This window comes from Paramisgurnus dabryanus, chromosome 17, assembly GCF_030506205.2.
Source record: "Paramisgurnus dabryanus chromosome 17, PD_genome_1.1, whole genome shotgun sequence".
Classification (NCBI taxonomy): Eukaryota; Metazoa; Chordata; class Actinopteri; order Cypriniformes; family Cobitidae; genus Paramisgurnus; species Paramisgurnus dabryanus.
In genome coordinates, this window is record NC_133353.1 from 10,898,890 (window position 1) to 10,920,045 (window position 21,156).

Here is a 21,156-nt window from a genome sequence, read left to right on the forward strand (position 1 = left end):
TCATAAATGTATGTAAAATAAAGTAATATGACTATGAAATTTTTGTACTTCTGGTAAGCTCCACGGAACGTGCTGCAAAAGCAGACGGTTTAAAGGACAATGGTCGTGCGGCAAACAGCCTTTATGTGGGGGCAAAATTTTAATGGGGACATTTTACAAGACATTTTTAAGATGTAGAATAAATCTTTAGTGTCAGAGTACATATGTGAAGTTTTAGCTCAAAATGCCATATAGACCATTTCAGCAGTAACAACATAAACAAACAGCTTTTGTGAAACAAACCTCACTTCAGGTAAAGAATTAATAATAACAAATTCCTTTTAGAGTAGTTTATTTCTGATAACAAGCTACAACAAGTACATCACCTTAGTTCAAATCATAGCTAATGCGTATCAAAAACTACACTTAGCTAACGTTACTGTGTAAAATGTGTACTACTGTTTATAATGTATGCAATCTTAACTACAGATCAGCTGCCAAATCTTCCTTCGAATTGCGGTGATCCATGATTGCAATCTCCCCTTATCTTTAGGAAATCAAAACAATTTATATTTTCGACAAGGTATTTGTTCCAGACTTCAGTTTAGCCACTAGTCAAACCATTAAACAGAGATCAGAAGTTAAGTTCCATCCGGACGCGTATCCGCAACAACGCACATGTGTCCGATGAAAACCATGTTGGTTTGTTTAAATTGAAACTAAGGGCTCTATCTTACACCCGGCGCAATGCAGCACAATCCGCGATGCAAGTCTTTTGCTAGTTTCCACCATGTGCAATTATTATTTTCACGTTTAGCGCCATGTTGTTTAAATAGCAAATGCATTTGCGCCCATGGGCATTCTGGTCTGAAAACGAGGTGTGTTCAGGCGCATTGTTGGCACGTTGCTATTTTGAGGCAACTAAAATAGACTATTTTGTTATTTAAAGAGCGCATTAGTAATATGCGCCTATAAACTGAATGACAACACGGGTTTGCTTATCACATACATGGATGCGCAGCAGCACAAAAACGCTTTTAAATATAAAAGATTAAAGGATTAAATGTAAAAGATTATTATTGAGTCTCTTGGACATAAATGAGGATTAATTATGAGACGTTAGAAAGCGCAAAGAGCTGCTTCACCTATAGCCTGGTAAGTAAATAAATGCTTTGCTTTAAAAAAATGCATCTGTTTTTAAATGTTTTTTAAAAGCTACCTCGCGGATTTATTGTATATGATGACTCTGTACATGTGGATATGTTGAGATGGGAAACATTTTTAAGTAATGCTTAAAAAACTGATTGCTGTCCAAGTGCTGAAACGTGCGGAGAGCCGTTTGTAAATTCTTTATCTCCTGTTTGTTACAAAGAAAGTATTTTTAGAGTACAAACCTTTTCTTACATACTTGTAAATTATTTTTTGATGATATTGGATAGCCATACATTTAAAGCAATTAAAAGCCTGCTTTTTTACTTTCATGACTAAAAGAAAACGGGTTTTAAAGGTTTTAATAAAAAAATAACAATTTCAATACAAGTGAAAAACAACACAATTAGCCTATTTAACATTAATCTTAAACTGGGGATCTTCTTCCTCCACTTAGTTTTTCAGTTTACAAAGTCCGTCATCTAAATAGGGATTAAACATAGTGCCAGCGCAACTGGCTTTTAAAGGGGATGAGAGCTGAGACTGTCATTGGTTTATTGCATGCTACGCCCAAAATACTCCCATTACTCATTAAAAAAATAGGACCAACCCTTTTCGACCATGCGCTTGGCGCACATACCATTTTTCCCATCGTTAAATTAGCAAAAGTGGATTCGGACACGCCCATTTAGACCGTGCGCTGTGCGCTTTAGACAATGCGCTTAGATCGTTAAAATAGGGCCCTTTGTCTCTCTCTCTCTCTCTCTCTCTCTCTCTCTCTCTCTCTCTCTCTCTCTCTCTCTCTGCACTAAATGGTTGGATAGTGCAGATTAAGGGGTGGTATAATTATTATAAGATCCCCTTTTGACATCACAAGGGGAGCCAAATTTCAATTACCTATTTTTTCAATTACCTATTTTTCCACATGCAGAGATTGGTTGTTACTGGGTTGTTCTTTTTCACATTTTCTAGGTTGATAGAAGCACTGGGGACCCAATTATAGCACTTTAACATGGAAAAAGTCAGATTTTCATGATATGTCCCCTTTAATGAGTCAGTCATTGAGTCATTTATTCAACCAATTTGTTCAAACAGCCGATTCATTCCAAGCAAATGTACACATTTTGAAATCATATGCTACACTACTCTAATAACTTTAACCATAAATTTATATGATAGAAATAGCATGTAAGCATGCAATTTTGAATTCAGCTACTTTTATGAAAGAGTCACTGAATCATTGACTCTGATTCAGTTTGGTTCAAAAATGCGGATTGCTCTAAAATGCACTGTTCTCTGTGGGTTTATTTGCTGTATTTTGTTGGTAAAATACATTGCACATGTACAGTTATGCTAATATTCGGGAAAACAGCTCTCTTGCTCGAGTGCTATTGTTTAACTATTACATATGATATAAGTTAAACAGGCAACTTTTTAATCTAATGGCATTTTAACTACGCTCTAATAGATTACAGGCAGTGAAAGCTACACTCGCAGCACACATTTTTGTTTGTTTTGACACAGCGAGAAATGCTTGTGTTAAATCAATAACCCTACTTTCATTAATCATTATATAAATATTGTGTGGGTTGTCTATACTTGTGCTAGTTTTGATTATACTGTAGGTGTTACCTCCCCCCATTACCCCCAGAAACTATTCCCCTGGTTGTGATACGATGAAATATTTGTCCTGTTTTAAAGCCTGTTAAGTTGGGTTATAGGATAATAAATAAATAATAATAAATAATTATTAATAATAAATAATTTTAGATCAGTATAAAAACAATAGATGATATAATAGACAAGTCCCCACCATTATAGTAAACATAGGTGTGTGTGTTTAGGATAGTGACAAGTGAGTAACAGACAGCAATGTGTGTGTGTATGTGCAGGTACAGAAGAGTGATGTTAAATAACTGTCGAGAGGGTCTAAAGGATACACTGAGTCCCAAAACGCAGCAGTGTAAACCCATTGCACCTAAGGGTCTACTGTTGAGCACCAGCAACTCCCAGCTCACTGCTATACTGGGAACCAATATCACCTTCAGAGTAACACTGCAAAATGTAAGTTAGCACAGACACGCAGACATAAAGAAATTCATATCAAGGTTGTGCAATCTTTTCGGTGTTCCTCACTTTATCCTTTACAGAATTTACAGGAATACCCATCGAATATATCTTGTTTTTTACTGTAGGGTGACTCCTTGTCCACAAGTCTCCATGTTGACTTTGGAGATGGCACCTCCGTGTCATACTCTAACATCAGTCGCCTTGGTGACAGCATCACACACACGTACCGGATCGCTGGGATATTCAGGGTCACAGCACATGCACAGAACAGCCAGGGATCTGACAGCAATTCAGTCTATCTCCACATCACCAGTACGTGCTTTAGCACAAACGCGCACACACACATATTTATATTTCCAAGAATCTGACTTCTTTGTAAGAAGGTGGTCCTGCAACTGTACAGTCACACTTTCTAAAGTTTTACCTGTCAAACTAAATCAGCTCTACGCCACTGACTGCACATCTAGAAAATCTATTTTAGCTCCAGCTTTCAATGAAGTATGTGTAGAAGAGGAAATTGCTGTTGGTACAGCTTCGTGTACAGTGCTAAATGTGATTGTTGTGATGTCTGATGTGTCGTGCTAGGTCCCGTGGAGCGTGTATTTCTCTCGGCGCCGGTTGTCGTCACCAGAGGAAGAGAGGCCAACCTGACGGCAGTGCTGTGGCCCAGTCAGCCCAGGACTGCTACCTTCTACTGGTGGTTCAATAACAGCACAGAGGTTCAAACACTGAGTATTTGTACACATGCGGCCCAGAGGCCCAGATCGGTTAAGCAGCTATTCGAGTATTGCTTTTGACCTTTAACAAACAAGGGCTCTGCCTAAGATATTGTGGTTGCCGGGGCCAGCCCTGTTATTAGGAGGGATTTGGATTGGGGTCAAAAAAGTCGAAAGCAAATCCACGTCTAGGGGCTTGTGGGGGTCCGCCGTGACATAAACTGCGTTTTTCTTCCAGTACCGCAGAAAGAACACCTGCTACCATAAGCAAAAGAATAACTGAATTTTAAGCAACTCTGTCAGAATAGTTTTCGTTGAAGGGCAGGTATAGTTAGGGAAACACAAGTACAAAATGCTACCAGCTGTGCCATTGTGTATCCTGGCCAAGATTAAAAGCCCTGATAGAATTTTTAATTATAGATCACATGACACAAGACAGACTTTTTATTGGCTGCTTATGTTGTTATTGCCAAAATTGTGCTTATGGCTGTTTTTCTCGTTTTATTACTTACAAATATTACACATGCTGCTGGAGCCAGAATCATTTCAAGTTCATCACCGCAACCATTTTGACATCATTGCACTAGTTTCTTATAAAGTCAAGGTGGATTTAAATTTCAGATATATGCACATGAATCATATTTTTATGATCTTCTTATTTCACAGAATTATGTCCCTGGACAGACTGTAACGTCTGCTTAACGTATTAGAGGTGAAACACATAAAAAGTGTCAGAGCAGCTTTTAATGATTATGCGTGTATATTCTTATGCATTTTAATCTGCTGGAAAGCTTCCAGGGTTTGTATATGAGGCATTTTTAAAGCATTTAAAAACGTACTTGTTTATATAGTTTGTTTTAGAATTTAAATTAGGTTAGCAAAATATGTGCTGGTAACTTCTTCCAGTAAATTACTTTATAAAAGTCCCAAAAAATGCTGCTCAGTGTGCAGTGCAGGTCGCACAGTTTGCATTTGTTTGTGGTTTGCATCTTCCTTGGAGCTTTCCGTGTTTAGTGAAGTAATAATACATGAAACAAAAAGATGCAGTCAGGCAAAGGGCAGAAATACACCCTCAAGTGAGTTTCACTTTTATAAGTACATTTGTAAATAATTTAAAGGGATAGTTCCCCCCAAAATTAAAATTCTGCCAACATTTTCTCATCCTTATGTTGTTCTAAACCTGTATGAATGGAATTTTTTTTCTGATATTTTGATAAAAGATCTTAAGCACACAGGTGAACTATCATTTTTGGGTGAACCATCCCTTTATGCGCAGTAAATATATAAATTTAAGGAATAGTCCATTTTCTTAAAAGAAAAATCCAGATAATTTACTCACCACCATGTCATCCAAAATGTTGATGTCTTTCTTTGTTCAGTCGAAAATAAATTATGTTTTTTGAGGAAAACATTGCAGGATTTTTCTAATTTTAATGGACTTTAATAGAGCCCAACATTTAATACTTAACTCAACACTTAACGGTTTTTTTCAACGGAGTTTCAAAGGACTATAAACAATCCCAAACGAGGCATAAGGGTCTTATCTAGCAAAACTATTGTCCTTTTTGACAATAAAAATAACAAATATACACTTTTAAACCACAACTTCCCGTCATGTAGATCCGGTCGTGATGCGCCAGCTGACCACACGCAATACGTCATGACGTCAAGAGGTCACAGAGGACGAACGCAAAACTCCGCCCCAGTGTTTACAAGCGTCTTGAAAGAGGACCTTTCCTACGCTGTTGTATGTCAACTGATACTAATTAATATCTTTGTGGCAGTTTATTGTTTAAAATGGTCCGCAAATGTGCGTTTTATATGTAACACGTGACCTCCCTCCGTCACTACGCATTTACGTTAGGTCGCGCTGGACCGGACCTAGACGAAAAGTTGTGGTTTAAAAGTACATTTTTTTTTCTTGTCAAAAATGACAATCTTATTGCTAGATAAGACCCTTATGCCTCGTTTGGGATCGTTTATAGACCTTTGAAACTGTTGAAAAAAAACTGTTAAGTGTTGAGTTAAGTATTAAATGTTGGGCTCTATTAAAGTCCATTAAAATGAGAAAAATCCTGCAATGTTTTCCTCAAAAAACATAATTTCTTCTGGACTGAACAAAGAAAGACATCAACATTTTGGATGACATGGTGGTGAGTAAATTATCTGGGTTTTTCTTTTAAGAAAATGGAATATTCCTTTAAAAGGGATAGTTCACCCAAAAATGAAAATAAATTTTTTTGGGTGAACTATCCCTTTATCCCATTATATACTAACAGGACAATGTTTCTAAATCTGTTGATCCCCACCACCTCTGTAACCATGAAAAATAGGTCACCATTAAAATCTAACTACATTTTCTTTCATCCAAAATGAATGGACCGTAAACTCTAGAGCTGTTGTGCAAAGGAGTATCGCCAATGCATGGAATTGATGCATATCATCAAAGCACAAGTAAATCTTATGAAAAGAACTGCTTGTTAAAAAATATCAGGATAAAGCTGAAGAGTCCTGAGATCAAGATGAATGTATGAAAAGAGCCAAGATCAAAAGTATGCCAGCTCATCCGTGAAACACAGCGGGCGTTCGGTCATATTGGGCTGAAACAGAACTCGGCTATAAATGATTCTGCCACTCACACATCAGTCGGAGTTGCTTTCCTGTTTCTCAGCTAATTCTGGACCAAACTTTTGCGTGTTTACAGCCACTGATCACACTGGATGGGAGCGTGTCGCACATTTTCACTCAGGAGGGATCTAACTCTGTCACCGTACAGGTGTCTGCCGGAGGTGCTGTCTTACAGGACGTCAAAACCATCATTGTCAAAGGTAATATAAAAACGCTGCTAGCTGTGAAGATTTCACGCGTCTTATGAGCGGCTTTCTCAGCTTGTGGTTTTGGACCACCTAGGGGTTCCTGGAAGCATAGGGGGTTTGTGAGGTTGTGATAAAAATGCCAAAGCAGGGTAAAATTAGATAAAGATATATACTTTTAATGAAGATAAATATGTAATCTGATGTCATCTTAAGCATAGTTCATCAGTTCTCATTTTTTGTGATTTCAGCATCTGAATTGTATTATAGCTATATTGTCTTTAATACCCCTTTAAAATGATTGGTCTGTCAAGCTGGTTTTATTTTGACAAATATAAGCCCTGTACACACTGTACGTTGGGGGAGTGACAACAGTATTTAACATTTGCATTAAAAAAGTGTTTCTGAAGAATTTTTATGTTAATCTGCAATACCGCGATTACCAAATTTATGAAAAAACTGAAGCCAAAATGTTATTTACTAATTTTAAATTTAATTTATGTTTTGATAATAGTTCTGAATCTGATCTCTAACAAAATTCCTCCAATTATTTTTTTTTAAAGGAAGGCATTTTGTGAAACTTTTGTAAAAAACACAAAAAATGCTGGCGGGTAACTTTTCAAAAAATGGCTGGCGGGGAATGAGTTAAAGAATTACTCCTTTTTCTTAAAAACATCCCAATAATTTACTCACCCTCTTGTCATCCAAAATGTTGATGTCTTTCTTTGTTCAGTTGAGAATAAATTAACTCTTTCCCAGCCATTGACGAGTTATCTCGTTGCATTAAAAAAGTGTTTCTGAAGAATTTTTATGTTAATCTGCAATACCGCGATTACCAAATTTATGAAAAAACTGAAGCCAAAATGTTATTTACTAATTTTAAATTTAATTTATGTTTTGATAATAGTTCTGAATCTGATCTCTAACAAAATTCCTCCAATTATTTTTTTTTAAAGGAAGGCATTTTGTGAAACTTTTGTAAAAAACACAAAAAATGCTGGCGGGTAACTTTTCAAAAAATGGCTGGCGGGGAATGAGTTAAAGAATTACTCCTTTTTCTTAAAAACATCCCAATAATTTACTCACCCTCTTGTCATCCAAAATGTTGATGTCTTTCTTTGTTCAGTTGAGAATAAATTAACTCTTTCCCAGCCATTGACGAGTTATCTCGTCAATTAAGAGAAAATATTTGCATGAAAAAAGGTGTTCCTGATGAGTTTTTATGGTTATCTGTAATACCGTGATTATCCACTAGATTACCCAATTTATAAAAAATAAAGCAAAAATGTATTTATTTATTTATTTTGATAATCGTTCTGAATCACTAACAAAATTCCTTCACAGAAATGCAACCATTTCAGCTTTTTGTTAAAAAAATATTTTTTTATAAAAATACACATATTTAAGAGTTTATAAGCAGAGAAAAAATGTAAGTAGGATGAAACATTTTTCCCGTTTTGTTTGTTTTTTCGTTTGTTTGAAAGCAGAGGGTCTGTTGTTTCATTTGATATATTTCTATGTTTATATATTTTAAGAAGAAAATTTTTCTGGAAGGCATTTTATAAAAAATGCTGGCGGGCAACTTAAAAAAAAAAAAGGCTGGCAGGGAATGAGTTACGTTTTTGAGGAAAACATTCCAGGATTTTTCTCTATTTAATAGACTTTATTGGACCCCAAAGGACTCTAAATGATCCCAAACGAGGCGTAAGTGTCTTATCTAGCAAAACGAAAATTAAAACATTTGCACTTTTAAACTACAACTTCTTGACTTGCACCAGCCGGTTTATGCGCCAGGCGACCTCACGTAATTGCATTAGCACATCGAAAGGTCACGTGTTACATATGTGAAACGCACATTTGCCGACCATTTTAAACTGACACAAAGACATTCATTAATTATTCCACATTCAACAACGTCCGAACGGTCCTCTTTCTCCAAACTTGTAAACACTGGGGTGGTAGTTTCGCATATGCCATGCGTGACCTTTTGACGTGATGACGCGTTACGCGAGGTCGTGCTGGCACACCACATGGCTGGTACAAGGCGAGAAGTTGTGGTTTAAAAGTACATATTTTTTATTTTAAAAAACACTTAGATGTCTACAGAGGCGTTGTGTATTGTTGATGTTGTGAGGCTGCAACAACGCTGTCTTGCAGTGTTGCCATGTCCACAGGTTTTTATGGGGGGTCTTTGCCATTTTGAGTCGTAAGTGTTTTTGGGCTTGGCTCATAAAGCCATTAAGTTTTTAGAGTTGATAAAGTGGGATGTGCGGATTGTGATATTTTGGTCTTATTTTTCATGGAAAGCATTTTGCTGTTTTTCGTGCAAGATCTGGCAACCCGAGTAAGTAAACACTCATGTCTAACCCTGTGATTTTACTGCACCGTGCATAGAGAAGAGAGACATATAATGTTCATGATGAATGTTAAACTCTTTCCCTGCCATCTCATCAATTAAGAGAGAACACTTTCCTGCCAATGATGCTTCCTTGAGGAGTTTTTACAGCAATCTTACCCAACTTATAAAACACTTAAACTAAAAATACCAGAAATATGTACACATGCTCTGGCGGTACCACTTTTACCATAGATTAGCACAATCAGTAGAATCTGATTAGACCATTAGCATTGCGTTAAAAATACCCAAAGAGTTTGGATATTCTTCCTATTTAAAACTTGACTCTTCTGTAGTTACATCGTGTACTAAGACTGACAGAAAATTAAAAGCTGCAATTTTCTAGGCAGATACGGCTAGGAACTATACTCTTAAACTGGCGTAATAATCAAGGACTTAACTGCAGTAATATGGCTGCAGCAGGCGCAATGATATTACGCACTGCCCGAAAATAGTCCCCTGCTATTGAAAGTACCCAAAGGGACTATTTTCGGGCAGTGCGTAATATCACTACACCTGCTGCACCATGTTACATAAGCAAAGTCACTGATTATTACGCCAGTTTGAGAGTATAGTACCTTTAATACTGCATACACATTTCTGGTTGTATTCTAATAGAAACTATATATGATCACTATACCATTGCAAAAACAGCAAATCTAATGGTGGCCTAAGACTTTTGACAAAAATGAAGATTCAGAATGGTATATTTTTCAGCTTGACAGAGGTTTGAAAGCAGATGCAGAATTGAGAAGAATTTTTCTTGGTGTACATTTTATCTACTGTTAGGAAAGGTGCATTTCCACAATTGACAGTTTCTCTGCAGATTAATAATCTTTCTCTAGCTATCTATCCATCATTCTCTCTTTCTTTATCTCATTCGCAGAATTCTTTCGTTCTTTATTGCTGTCATTTTCTCCTAACCTGGAAGAGCACAACCCGTCTGTTGCAGAGTGGAGACAGGACGTGGGGCGCGTTGTCAGGGCAACGCTCACTCAGGTATACTGATCTTAAAGTCCATCATGGGCTCCTGTTGGAGTGTTCTGTTCATGTCAGTGAATGAGTAAAAAGGACTCGTGAAATTTCTTGAAAGGCTGCTGATAGCTCTCCATGCTTTCTCTCCTCTCAACCATTCTCTTTCCTCTTTCTCAAATGGCGCTGGTTTTAAGCCCGATGGCTCTTTTTGGTCTCTTCATCAAGGTTCACGTTTGGCTGAGAGGCTATACGTGCACTCGTACATCTGTCTGATTTTCCCTCAGTCTGAGTGAGAGAAAAAGAGCTATGTGGCACTGCCGAGGAGCGTGAATCAGACGAGTACAGAGTGAATATTGATGTAGCAACAGAGAGACTCTAAAGCCAGCCAGCCAATTAAGGAACAGAGCCAAAGAACTGCCTCACAGAACTCCATTACAATAAGTCGCTCAAGCACAAATATAATGGCTTGGCAATACCTCTGTATTTTCAACTGAGACGTTTTTTTGAGCGCGTTCGATAGTGATACACAACATCTATGGTAAACATTACAGCCGTCTTGAGATTTAGTAGAATTACTCATTATGATTTGCTTAGATTAACTTTGTTTTTAATTAATGTGCAAATGGGCATGAAATAATGTTGACTAGTTATTTTATGCACAAACTAGATGCTGTCATAAAGTTGTAAGAGAGTGTTTATGCATGTTTTCTACAGGTTTGTGGGTTCCCTGAGGCCCAGATGTTGGTTTCTGTGTTTCCTGGATCTCCAACAGCCGCTGAGCTCTTTATCCTACCAGACAAGAACCAGTCGGCATACAGATCACATGCAGAGGAACAGCTTGATAAAGTAAGACACACACACACACACACACACACACAGTGTTATTCCATAGTTTTGATGAATTTGGTAATATAGTGATGTGTACAAACTATGACTGTCGTGTGAAGTCAACCCTAAAACTTTTGAATGGCAGTATTTAATGTTACATAAGCTAGTTGGACAAAAATATATATATATATTACTGCTTTATGTGTAATTATAGTAAGCTACTGTACATAATGATATATTAGATATACACTCACCTAAAGGATTATTAGGAACACCTGTTCAATTTCTCATTAAATCAATTATCTAATCAATCAATCACATGGCAGTTGCTTCAATGCATTTAGGGGTGTGGTCCTAGTCAAGACAATCTCCTAAACTCCAAACTGAATTTCAGAATGTGAAAGAAAGGGGAGTTAAAGGAACACGCCCACATTTTGGGAATTTAGCTTATTCACCGTATCCCAGAGTTAGATAAGTCCATACCTTTCTCATCTCCATGCGTGCTGTAACTCTGTCTGACGCAGCCCCCGCTAGCTTAGCCTAGCACAGAGACTGGAAGTGAATGGCTCCAGCTAGCATACTGCTCCCAATAAGTGACAAAATAACATGAACACTTTCCTATTTATGTGTTGTGATTTGTATAGTCACACTGTGAAAAAATAACAAGGTCATATGAGACACAGCTATCTTTTAACAGTATACATACTGGGAACTATATTCTCAGAAGGCGAAGCACTGCTACTTGGGTGGAGTGATTAGCTTAACTCTTAGCAAACTCTCTGCTGCTCACCACAGGGCTTCTCAGGTGCTGTTAGCAAATCACTCTGCACAAGTAGCAGTGCAACAATACAAATCACAACACATAAATAGGAAAATGTTTGCGTTATTTTGTCACTTATTGGGAGCTGTATGCCACCTGGAGCCATTCACTTCTAGTCTCTGTGCTAAGCTAAGCTAGCGGGGGCTGCGTCAGACAGAGTTACAGCACACACGGAGATGAGAGAGGTATGTATGGACTTATCTAACTCTGGGGGATACGGTGAATAAGCTAAATTCCCAAAATGTGGGCATGTTCCTTTAAGCAATTTTGAGTGTGGCATTGTTGCTGGTGCCAAACGGGCCGGTCTGAGTATTTCACAATCTGCTCAGTTACTGGGATTTTCACGCACAACCATTTCTAGGGTTTACAAAGAATGGTGTGAAAAGGGGCAGTCCTGTGGGCGAAAATGCCTTGTTGATGCTAGAGGTCTAAGGAGAATGGGCCGAGTGATAATAATAATTGACTGAAATAACCACTCGTTGCAACCGAGGTATGCAGCAAAGCATTTGTGAAGCCACAACACGCACAACCTTGAGGCGGATGGGCTACAACAGCAGAAGACCCCACCGGGTACCACTCATCTCCACTACAAATAGGAAAGAGATGCAAAAATTTGCACGAGCTCATCAAAATTGGACAGTTGAAGACTGGAAAATGTTGCCTAGTCTGATGAGTCTCGATTTCTGTTGAGACATTCAGATGGCAAAGTCAGAATTTGGCGTAAACAGAATGAGAAAATGGATCCATCATGCCTTATTACCACTGTGCAGGCTGGTGGTGGTGTAATGGTGTGGGGGATATTTTCTTGGCTTAGGCTCCTTATTGCCAATTGGGCATCGTTTAAATGCCACGGCCTACCTGAGCATTGTTTCTTACCATGACCATGAACATTAACTCTTTCACCGCCAGTGTTTTTAAAAAACCGTTGCCAGCCAGCGCCAGCGTTTTTCATGATTTTCACCAAAGTTTAATGCCTTCCAGAAAATGTTCTTCTTTAAATATATAAACATACAATATACCAAATGAAAGAACAGACAAAAAAAACGTTTCATCCTACCTTCAGTGTTTCTTTTGTAATCAGCTTTTGAATATATATTGAATATTTTTGAACATTTTGAGCAAAAATTAGAGATAATTCCATTTTTGTGAAGGACTTTTCATAGAGATCCCATTCAGAGCGATCTTTAAAACAGACATGGACATGCAGCCGCTTGCCATAGGGCAATACTTCCAGGTTTAAAAAGTTGCGGAAGGATAATAGCGGTATTGCGGAAAGACGGAAAATCTCGTCATTGGCAGGGAAGCGTTTTCTCTTGATTGACGAGATATCTCGTCAATGGCGGCGAAAGAGTTAAGGCAGTTCTAAAGACGAAAGGGGGTCAAACACAGTATAATTATGGTGTTCCTAATAATCCTTTAAGTGAGTGTACTTCATCTTATTCATATAAAACTCGTAACGAGATGAGTGATATAGCTGCATACATTTTTCCTCATCTTTCCAATTGGATTTTGTATAATAGGTGCCCTTTAAGCCTCTTTTTCTCATCCATAGTTCAATATGTGTTATATTACTAACCTCGAACTAACACCACCCCTCCTTCCCGCACTTTTGAGTGACAGCTCTTCTCTGGACGAACACTTCGACTCCCAACCCGATTAACTGATAAGCATGGTGACAACCTCCAGAGCACTTTGGAAAGAAGGAAGAAGCCTTAACCCGCGTTAAACATGCGTTTTAAGACTTGATATGTAGACGGCCCCTTAAAAGTTGAAATCATTTATCAAACAAATATAAAATATGAAAATATAAAGTATATGCAGCCGCAGAGAGGGGGAGAGCAGGCGCAAACGTGCCTCGGGGCGGCAGTTTAAGACCCCTGGTCTAATGATTGATACAGTTTGTTTAAGTAACCTATTATGATTCTCTAATGGCTAAATAAATTATAGTGGCAATAAAAATAGGCTTTATTACTAGCAAATAAACCTTTTGAAAATACACGAAAAACCTACTTTAAAATGTCATGGGCTGAATTTCTAATGCCCAACAATCACAAAAGGAAATAAAAACTGCAGGGAAATTTATAGTTGACAGTAATTCAAATTTATGCTAAAACATTTTGATTTCCTTTTCAATTTATTAAATGTCATGACCTACACTTTCAGTTTATATTTTGAAATGGAAACTTTAATTGTTTGATTTGTGGATTTTAAACTGCTTAAATAGAAATAATTGAATACCATGCCAAATCGTTGCGCAAGGAAACTTGAACATTTGTGACCCTGTCTATGAAATTCAGGCTAAAGTCCCATAATCTGAGATTAGGAGCTTCAAAGTTTGATTTTGCTCACTGATTTCACATCTTGATTTTGAACTTTGACATAAACTTAGTCAGTGTTATCAAGGTTATTTTTCACAGAATGTTTAAATTATTTATTTTGTTTTTGTATAAAACAGTTAATTACACAAAAGGACTTTAGCTGGGATTTTACAGGCAGGGTCACATTTCTGACTAATACTTGCTTGAATTAAATTATAATAATAATTATAATAAATATAATGTTGCAAGATTGTGTATGAAACATCTTAAAGCTGCAATCCGTAACTTTTGCCTCTTTTTGCCATCTCTGTATGAAATAAAAAATTGCAGCTATCTGCACTTGCAGAGTATTTTTCTGTATGTGGGTTGTGCTTCGCCCCCGCTACCCTATGCAGATAAATCTGATGTCAGTGATCACCACATCAGAGCAGATCTGTCATTTTATATCGACATGACAGAGGTACATCTTAAAAGTCATATACAAAAAAAGTATCATCTGAACTAGTAAGATATCTGCTGCGTTTGTTCTGACTAAATGAAAACGTAAATAAATCACGTTGCTGATGTCTGACCTGTTCATTCCTTCAGATGTTGAAAAGTCCTGGTGATATTAAAGGATTAATCCACTTTCATAAAAAGAAATCATGATAATTTACTCACCCACATGCCATCCAAAATGTTGATGTCTTTCTTTGTTCAGTTGAGAAGAAATTAGATTTTGGAGGAAAACATTCCAGGATTTTTCTAATTTAATAGACTTTATTGGAACAACAGTTTACAGTTTCAATGCAGTTTAATATTGCAGTTTCAGCGCAGCTTCAAATGACTCTAAACCATCCCAAATGAGGCATGAGGGTCTTATCTGGCAAAATGATTGCCATTTTCAGCAAGAAAAAAAAGCACTTTTAAACCACAACTTCTCGTATTGCACTAGCTGTGTGATGCGCCAGCGCAACCTTACGCATTGAGTAAGCATGTCAAAAGAGTTGAAAAATATTCAACTTTTGAGTGAAAAGCTCAGCTTGTCAATGTTAGTTCTCACACGGCTATCTTATCACAGTGGATGGGACAATTTTCACAACAACCAATCTGCGCATCGTATAACGACTGATAAACAAAGCAGAAGTATCACAGCAACCAAAGCACTCAGCTGAAGAAAGCTTTCTCGTTATCCTGACATGATAATCCAAATGACATAATGTAATTTCCTGTTCATAATATTTTGTGTATTTTGAAGTGGACTGCTGATGCATACTGTTGAACGGGTTGATGTTCATGACCTCAGGGACCTTCTCTAGAGTAATAATGTACACGTTTCTATCTTCAACATCTTTTTATGTTGAATAAATATCACAAATCTAAAAAGTGTGCATTATAGCTGACAACCACATGAATTTTGTGACTGTTTGTTGACTTTAATAGGCTTTTTGCCTAGCTGCACTACTTCCTGAACTTCAGCCAGCTCCTTGTTTCCTGTCTGCCATTATTGGTGTGCCTGACCTCAGTAGTCACAAACAAACTGATTAATCCAGGTGTGCCTGCCCTCAGTAGTCACAAAAACAATAATCAGACACACCTGGATTAATCAGTTTGTCCAATAATGTCAGACAGGAAACAAGGAGCTGGCTGCAGTTCAGTAAGTAGTGCAGGTGGGCATAAAGCCTATTCATTCCATTTAAATGCTGTTTAAAGTAAAAACGTGTATATTTTGGAGTTACTTTGGAGACGGTCCCTAAATTCACCACTATCAAATTGTCAATTATTGACAAATCTATTTCAGCTTGAGCGAATCCCTGATCCAAATAAAATCTCATTTCTTCATCCATGCTAATTTAGCAAAATATCCTTTTGCTGTCTACAAAGAAAACAACACATTCTATTGAGTACATGGAAGCTTTAATCACATCACAAGAATTCAACTTTTGTTATGTCGAGATCACGAGAAAACAACTTTTGTTATCCCGAGATCACGAGAAAATTAAGTCGAGATCACAAGAAAACAACTTTGGTTATTTCGAGATAACCAGAAATTAAGTCGTGATCGCGAAAAAATAGAATTAAAATAGTACATGACCTCTCTCGGCTTCCAAAGCCGATCTTTGGTGTGCACACCCCCTAATGGTGCATTCACACCAGCTGCTATAGAAACGGCAAAAACACGCTATTCGCACGTAGTTGGACGCTTGAACAGTTAACTCGCTTCATTCGCGTGTAATTCTTGTCATTCCAGACATTCACACGGAAATTTGCGTCATGGGAGGGGCTTCTGCGACTCCGCTGAGACTCCGCTCCCTTACTGTAATCACATCACTACTACAGCAAGGTCCTGATTGGTTAACGCGGCGTGGAAATCTGTCAAAGTTCTGATTTTTCAACTTGTGCGTTTCCCGCGGCAATGCTCAATTCGCCCGGAATGCACCAACCGCACGTACAACGCCGCAGGATGTCTATTCGAGTCTTTGCATTGACTTTGAATCACTCGCGGTTGCTGCTTCTACCGCGTCTGGTGTGAACCCTGCATAAAACATTCACTTCAAATTTTTTTAAAGGATTTCAAGTCTCCATAATGAAGTTTTCATTATTTTCAGTTTGAACTCTTTTCCTCATCATGACCATCTTCCTATTGTTTCAGATGTCAGAGGTGCTTGTGAACGCTTTAAACCTGAACCTGATCCAGTTTGATTTAAAGCCGGACACGCGGGTCACTGTGTCTTTGTCCCAGCTTACTTTGGGTAAGACCTGAGCAAACACGTTTTGTTCTTAAGAGCAAAAACCCTGTTTTAGATGACCTTACTGTAAGACCTCTGTGTTGGAGCGCTAGATTCATTGCAGTGATACTGTGAGAAATACGATGCTGCTGTCTGTGGTTATTTTTGTGATGTATTACACTGCTGTCAATAGTTATGAGAATTATATTAAACTGTTCGTGTTTGTGTATCTATATTTTGACAAATATATGGCTGCTGTTTGTGATTAGCTGTCCCTTGAGTTCCTTTATGCAGTTTTCTGTGGTTATGTGACACATTTGGCACTGCTGTCTGTGATCATTTGAGCTCCAATGTGCTTCTCTCTGTGGTTTTGTGATGCACTTGCTGCTGCCAAATTCGTGGATATGAAAGTACATTAAGCTGTCTACCTACCACATTGTGTTTCTGGATGTAATTGCGCTCCACAGTGTGGTAAATTACAGCGCAAACTGTGGTTATGTTGGATGACCTCTGTGGTTATATAAGGTTTTATAATAATTAGTTTATTGAGAATCTATAGTGTCAACCATTTCTTAGTTAAAGAAATCCTCTGGAACAGATCCTCCATCATAGGCTTTTAAATTAATATTGATAATGCTGGACCTGCCTGAGCATGACCAATATAGTGAGTTGAAAATGATATTACTGAATCATAAAGAGTGTCCCTCTGCCACATATAATTCTACCCTTTTCAGACACAGCCATTTGTCTTCATTGCTCTGAACAGGAAAAGGTTCAGATTGCCTCCTGCATTCTGCCGAAAGGTCACAATCATCGTGCGTCAACCCTCAAAGGGCTGAAGGATTGGACTGCTGTGTGTGTGTGTGTGTGTGTGTGTGTGTGTGTGTGTGTGTGTGTGTGTGTGTGTGTGTGTGTGTGTGTGTGTGTGTGTGTGTGTGTGTGTGTGTGTGTGTGTGTGTGTGTGTGTGTGTGTGTGTGTGTGTGTGTGTGTGTGTGTGTGTGTGTGTGTGTGTGTGTGTGCAGTGAATGAGTAGGACAGTTTTTGGAAGTACTGAAACAGATTTGGCTGTCTCACTTTTCACACAGTCTCTGAGACAAAGAGATCTGTGCTTAATATTAATATTTTTCCTGTTTATGTTATTTTCTTTTAGTTTTTTTTGTCATTATGCTAATTACTCAAAAACAAAACAAAAATGTATTATATTTTTAGGAATCTCAAACTTTGCCTGATAATACTTGTGAGCAATTCCAAATGCAAATACCAATGCAAGGGTCTCTGTTTAAATTTTCAAGCAATTTTTCAAATTATTTTCCATAGTTAGGGGCGGATCACACAGAACGCATTTATGGCCATGAGGAGCCTTTTTTAATTGTTTTCTATGGGCAGTGAGTGCTAGACGCGCTGTTTATGCACGCCGAACACCTTGCGTTTTTGACGCGCAATAAGTTTTTGCAGGAGCACGCTGTCCAATTGAAGGAGGGGAGAGGCGGGCCTTCCGTTGTGGTGACAGAAGTTTACAGTTGTTGGAACAATCTGACTTCTCTTACTCATCCTTTTCACCCATAAACCCTATTCACACAGATCTTTGGTTTGAGGAAAATAGCCGTAAAAAATGCCAGACAAGCCTCTGTGTAAAGGCAAACATGTCCCATAAATTTTCTGGGATCGCTCCCGGAAAGAAGACCTAGTAAGATACCCAGAAAACCCTCTGTGTGAACAAGAAGCCGAAACAATGTCGTAATTGGCGTGTCCTTGTGAGGTCGCGCGTCATCACAACTCTTACTGCGCTGAAGCAAAGATTTTTCACCAGCATAAAGAATTTCGTGTCAAGTGCACATTTGAGCTTATAATAAAGAAAAATGCCTGCGCATCATCCCAACAAGATATATCGTTCAGCTCCTTAAACCGGGGGTTTTAAATGCATATAAACAATCACAATGAGAACTGTCTGAAAACTGGATTGAAGCAGAGATCAGGGAGCACCTCAAATATCCACTCTGAAGCTGAGATCATTCACCAGTGCTGCGTCACGCCCTTCTTTATAGTCTTATCATAAACAAAAATGCACGCAAGTGGTTCCTGGAGAGAGAAATAATAAATAATATGCAAACTTCAGACACTGCGTAGAAGAAAGTGCAGGACTTTAAACAGGTCACGTGTCTTTCCGGGACCTTGCAGATTCCGGCAACTCATTAGCAGTGTGAATGAACAAAATATCAAACGATCCTGGAAAAATCCAGGGTGCATTTTCCGTGTATTTTCCGTAATGTCTGTGTGAAAAGGGCTATACAGTCTTCACTGGTAATTTACTGGTAAATTGTAGTTTACAGGTCATGTGTGAACAGAACCTTTCTGGTAAATCAGTGCTGCCAAATTACCAGTAAGAGAGGTTGTAAGATTAGCTTACTTAGCGCACTTATTACTGCTGTTAAAGACGCAGGTTGCATCTCTTCCCCAGTTCCGTTATGTTTGAAGTTACCTAATGCAATGTTGTTTGGTCACGAGAAATTTCGCGACTGTCAGCATTTGCCACAGATGTGAAAACAACAATATACGGACAGTGGATATGAAGTCATAATCGCCATTGATTACAAATACAACACTGAGCTTGTCGCACACCACATAAAGTCATTTTGGTAAATTCATAGTAGTTTACCGAAATTACTGCTTGAAAGAGGCAACTGTCTCACCCTTGATCATGTCAGAGCAGGCTCCCTATTTTAAAGTTTCTGCTAATATGACAGTTAACAGCAAACCAAAGTTTCAAGAGCGCTCACAATATTTGATTGACAGGACAGCTGCCTCGGTGGTTGCCTAGCAATATTAAAAAAATGCAGCGAACTGCTCTTTACTGAAGTCAATCAAATAAAGGCAGTGCTGTCTGTCTCGGGTTTTCTCAAGCGTTTAAAACGCATTTGGTGTGATCGGCCCCTTAAGTAAGTGCAGCTTTAGAATTGTCACATCTATAACAGAGATATTTCACATTCATAACATTGCTTCTTTCTCATAGCTGCGCACATGGAAAATAAAATAAATATGATTTGTTGTTTGAAGAGCCGCCCCTTCTCCATTTTTTGGGGGGTGTTATTGGTTCTGGTATCTGTGCATTTAAATTGCCTTAATTCCTACAAAGTATGTTGTTTCCCAAAAACGTGTGTGCCACATCCATAACACGTGTTTATTTCTCTCATCCAAAATATACATGAGTATACACTGATATTTTTGTCTAGACTATTTAGAAAAATCTAAACAGAAAGTTCAATATTCTGGTAATAAATACATCCTTTGAGAAATTATATTAAAATTTTTGGCTGAAAATGTCACATCCATAACGCTGAAATTGCTCATATTGTCATGTGTTTTCATAAAAAACAATGCAAGACTCTACAAGCGATGATGAAGTATATTATATATTACAACTACAAAAGCATTACATGCTGTAAAACAATGGGACATTGAGTCTAATTATGCTGTCTAATGCCTACAGCACCCCTGGTTGACTCCACGGCACTCCCCAGTGGTTCTGCCATGCTGTTACTGGTTTCTTTGGGTCTGCTGGGGTTGGCCATTCTCTTCATATACAAGTTTAAGCGGTAAGCCTCATCTCACTAAATCGCGCTCTACTCTATTTTAATGTGCTCTCGAAATACCCACAGATGGTGACCAATGATCCTTGCTTACTTTATTGGCATCATTGAGTGTTCTCCTCCCCACTTAGACTAGAAACAGAAACACTTAGGATTTTTTCACCACACTGAATAGATTTTGTTTCTGTCTGCTCAGTAAGATCCCGTGGATCCATGTGGAGACCGAGGACACCCATGAGAAGGAGCCGGAGATGATCAGTGCCGTCGGACAGGAGAAGAACGGCACGCATACGACAGCCACTTCTTCATTCACACCGTGCAGCAAACACAGCGCGCACACACCGTTTCCATCGAACCCTGGAACACTCAACAGCTTTAGCCATCTGCCGCCTCCTAGAGAACTGATGGAGAAAGAGCTTGAAGCTCATAACACAGGTGAGAATGAGTTTGAATTAGTGCACCATTCAAAGTTTTATACTTTTACATTTACACATCAAGCATTTAAGTTACACATTTTGAGTTTTCCAGCCCCGGCCTTTCCATGATGTTTAAGGATTGTATCGTGTTTTGCTAGGTTTGTTGTGTTGTCAAATCTTCACTGTTAGTGTCTTAACAAGATCTTTTTCTGGCGACTTTAATGTTTATAAACCTGAGATTTGGGCTCAAGGAGCAAGCAGAGGTGTGCTTGTTCGTGTTTATGTTGTCGTTCCATAGGCGTGAGGTCAGCGGACGGACCCCAATTCATTCATTCATCTTTTATTACCCTGCTGTCAGGGACAGTGATTGTCTTCTGTGTC

General features: G+C 38.3%; 1 protein-coding gene across 2 annotated transcripts in view; it reads left to right on the top strand.

Annotated features, from left to right (window-relative positions):
• sorcs3b (sortilin related VPS10 domain containing receptor 3b) overlaps positions 1 to 21,156 on the top strand; it is a 115,541-nt gene that overhangs the window by 91,669 nt on the left and 2,716 nt on the right. For both annotated transcript variants that reach the window (XM_065297371.2, XM_065297372.2), the window contains 9 exons: positions 3,021 to 3,192; positions 3,324 to 3,510; positions 3,784 to 3,917; positions 6,619 to 6,742; positions 10,009 to 10,121; positions 10,812 to 10,943; positions 16,696 to 16,795; positions 20,260 to 20,365; positions 20,556 to 20,794. In XM_065297371.2, the coding sequence (XP_065153443.1) occupies positions 3,021 to 3,192; positions 3,324 to 3,510; positions 3,784 to 3,917; positions 6,619 to 6,742; positions 10,009 to 10,121; positions 10,812 to 10,943; positions 16,696 to 16,795; positions 20,260 to 20,365; positions 20,556 to 20,794 (1,307 nt within the window). The remainder of the gene's footprint in view (positions 1 to 3,020; positions 3,193 to 3,323; positions 3,511 to 3,783; positions 3,918 to 6,618; positions 6,743 to 10,008; positions 10,122 to 10,811; positions 10,944 to 16,695; positions 16,796 to 20,259; positions 20,366 to 20,555; positions 20,795 to 21,156) is intronic.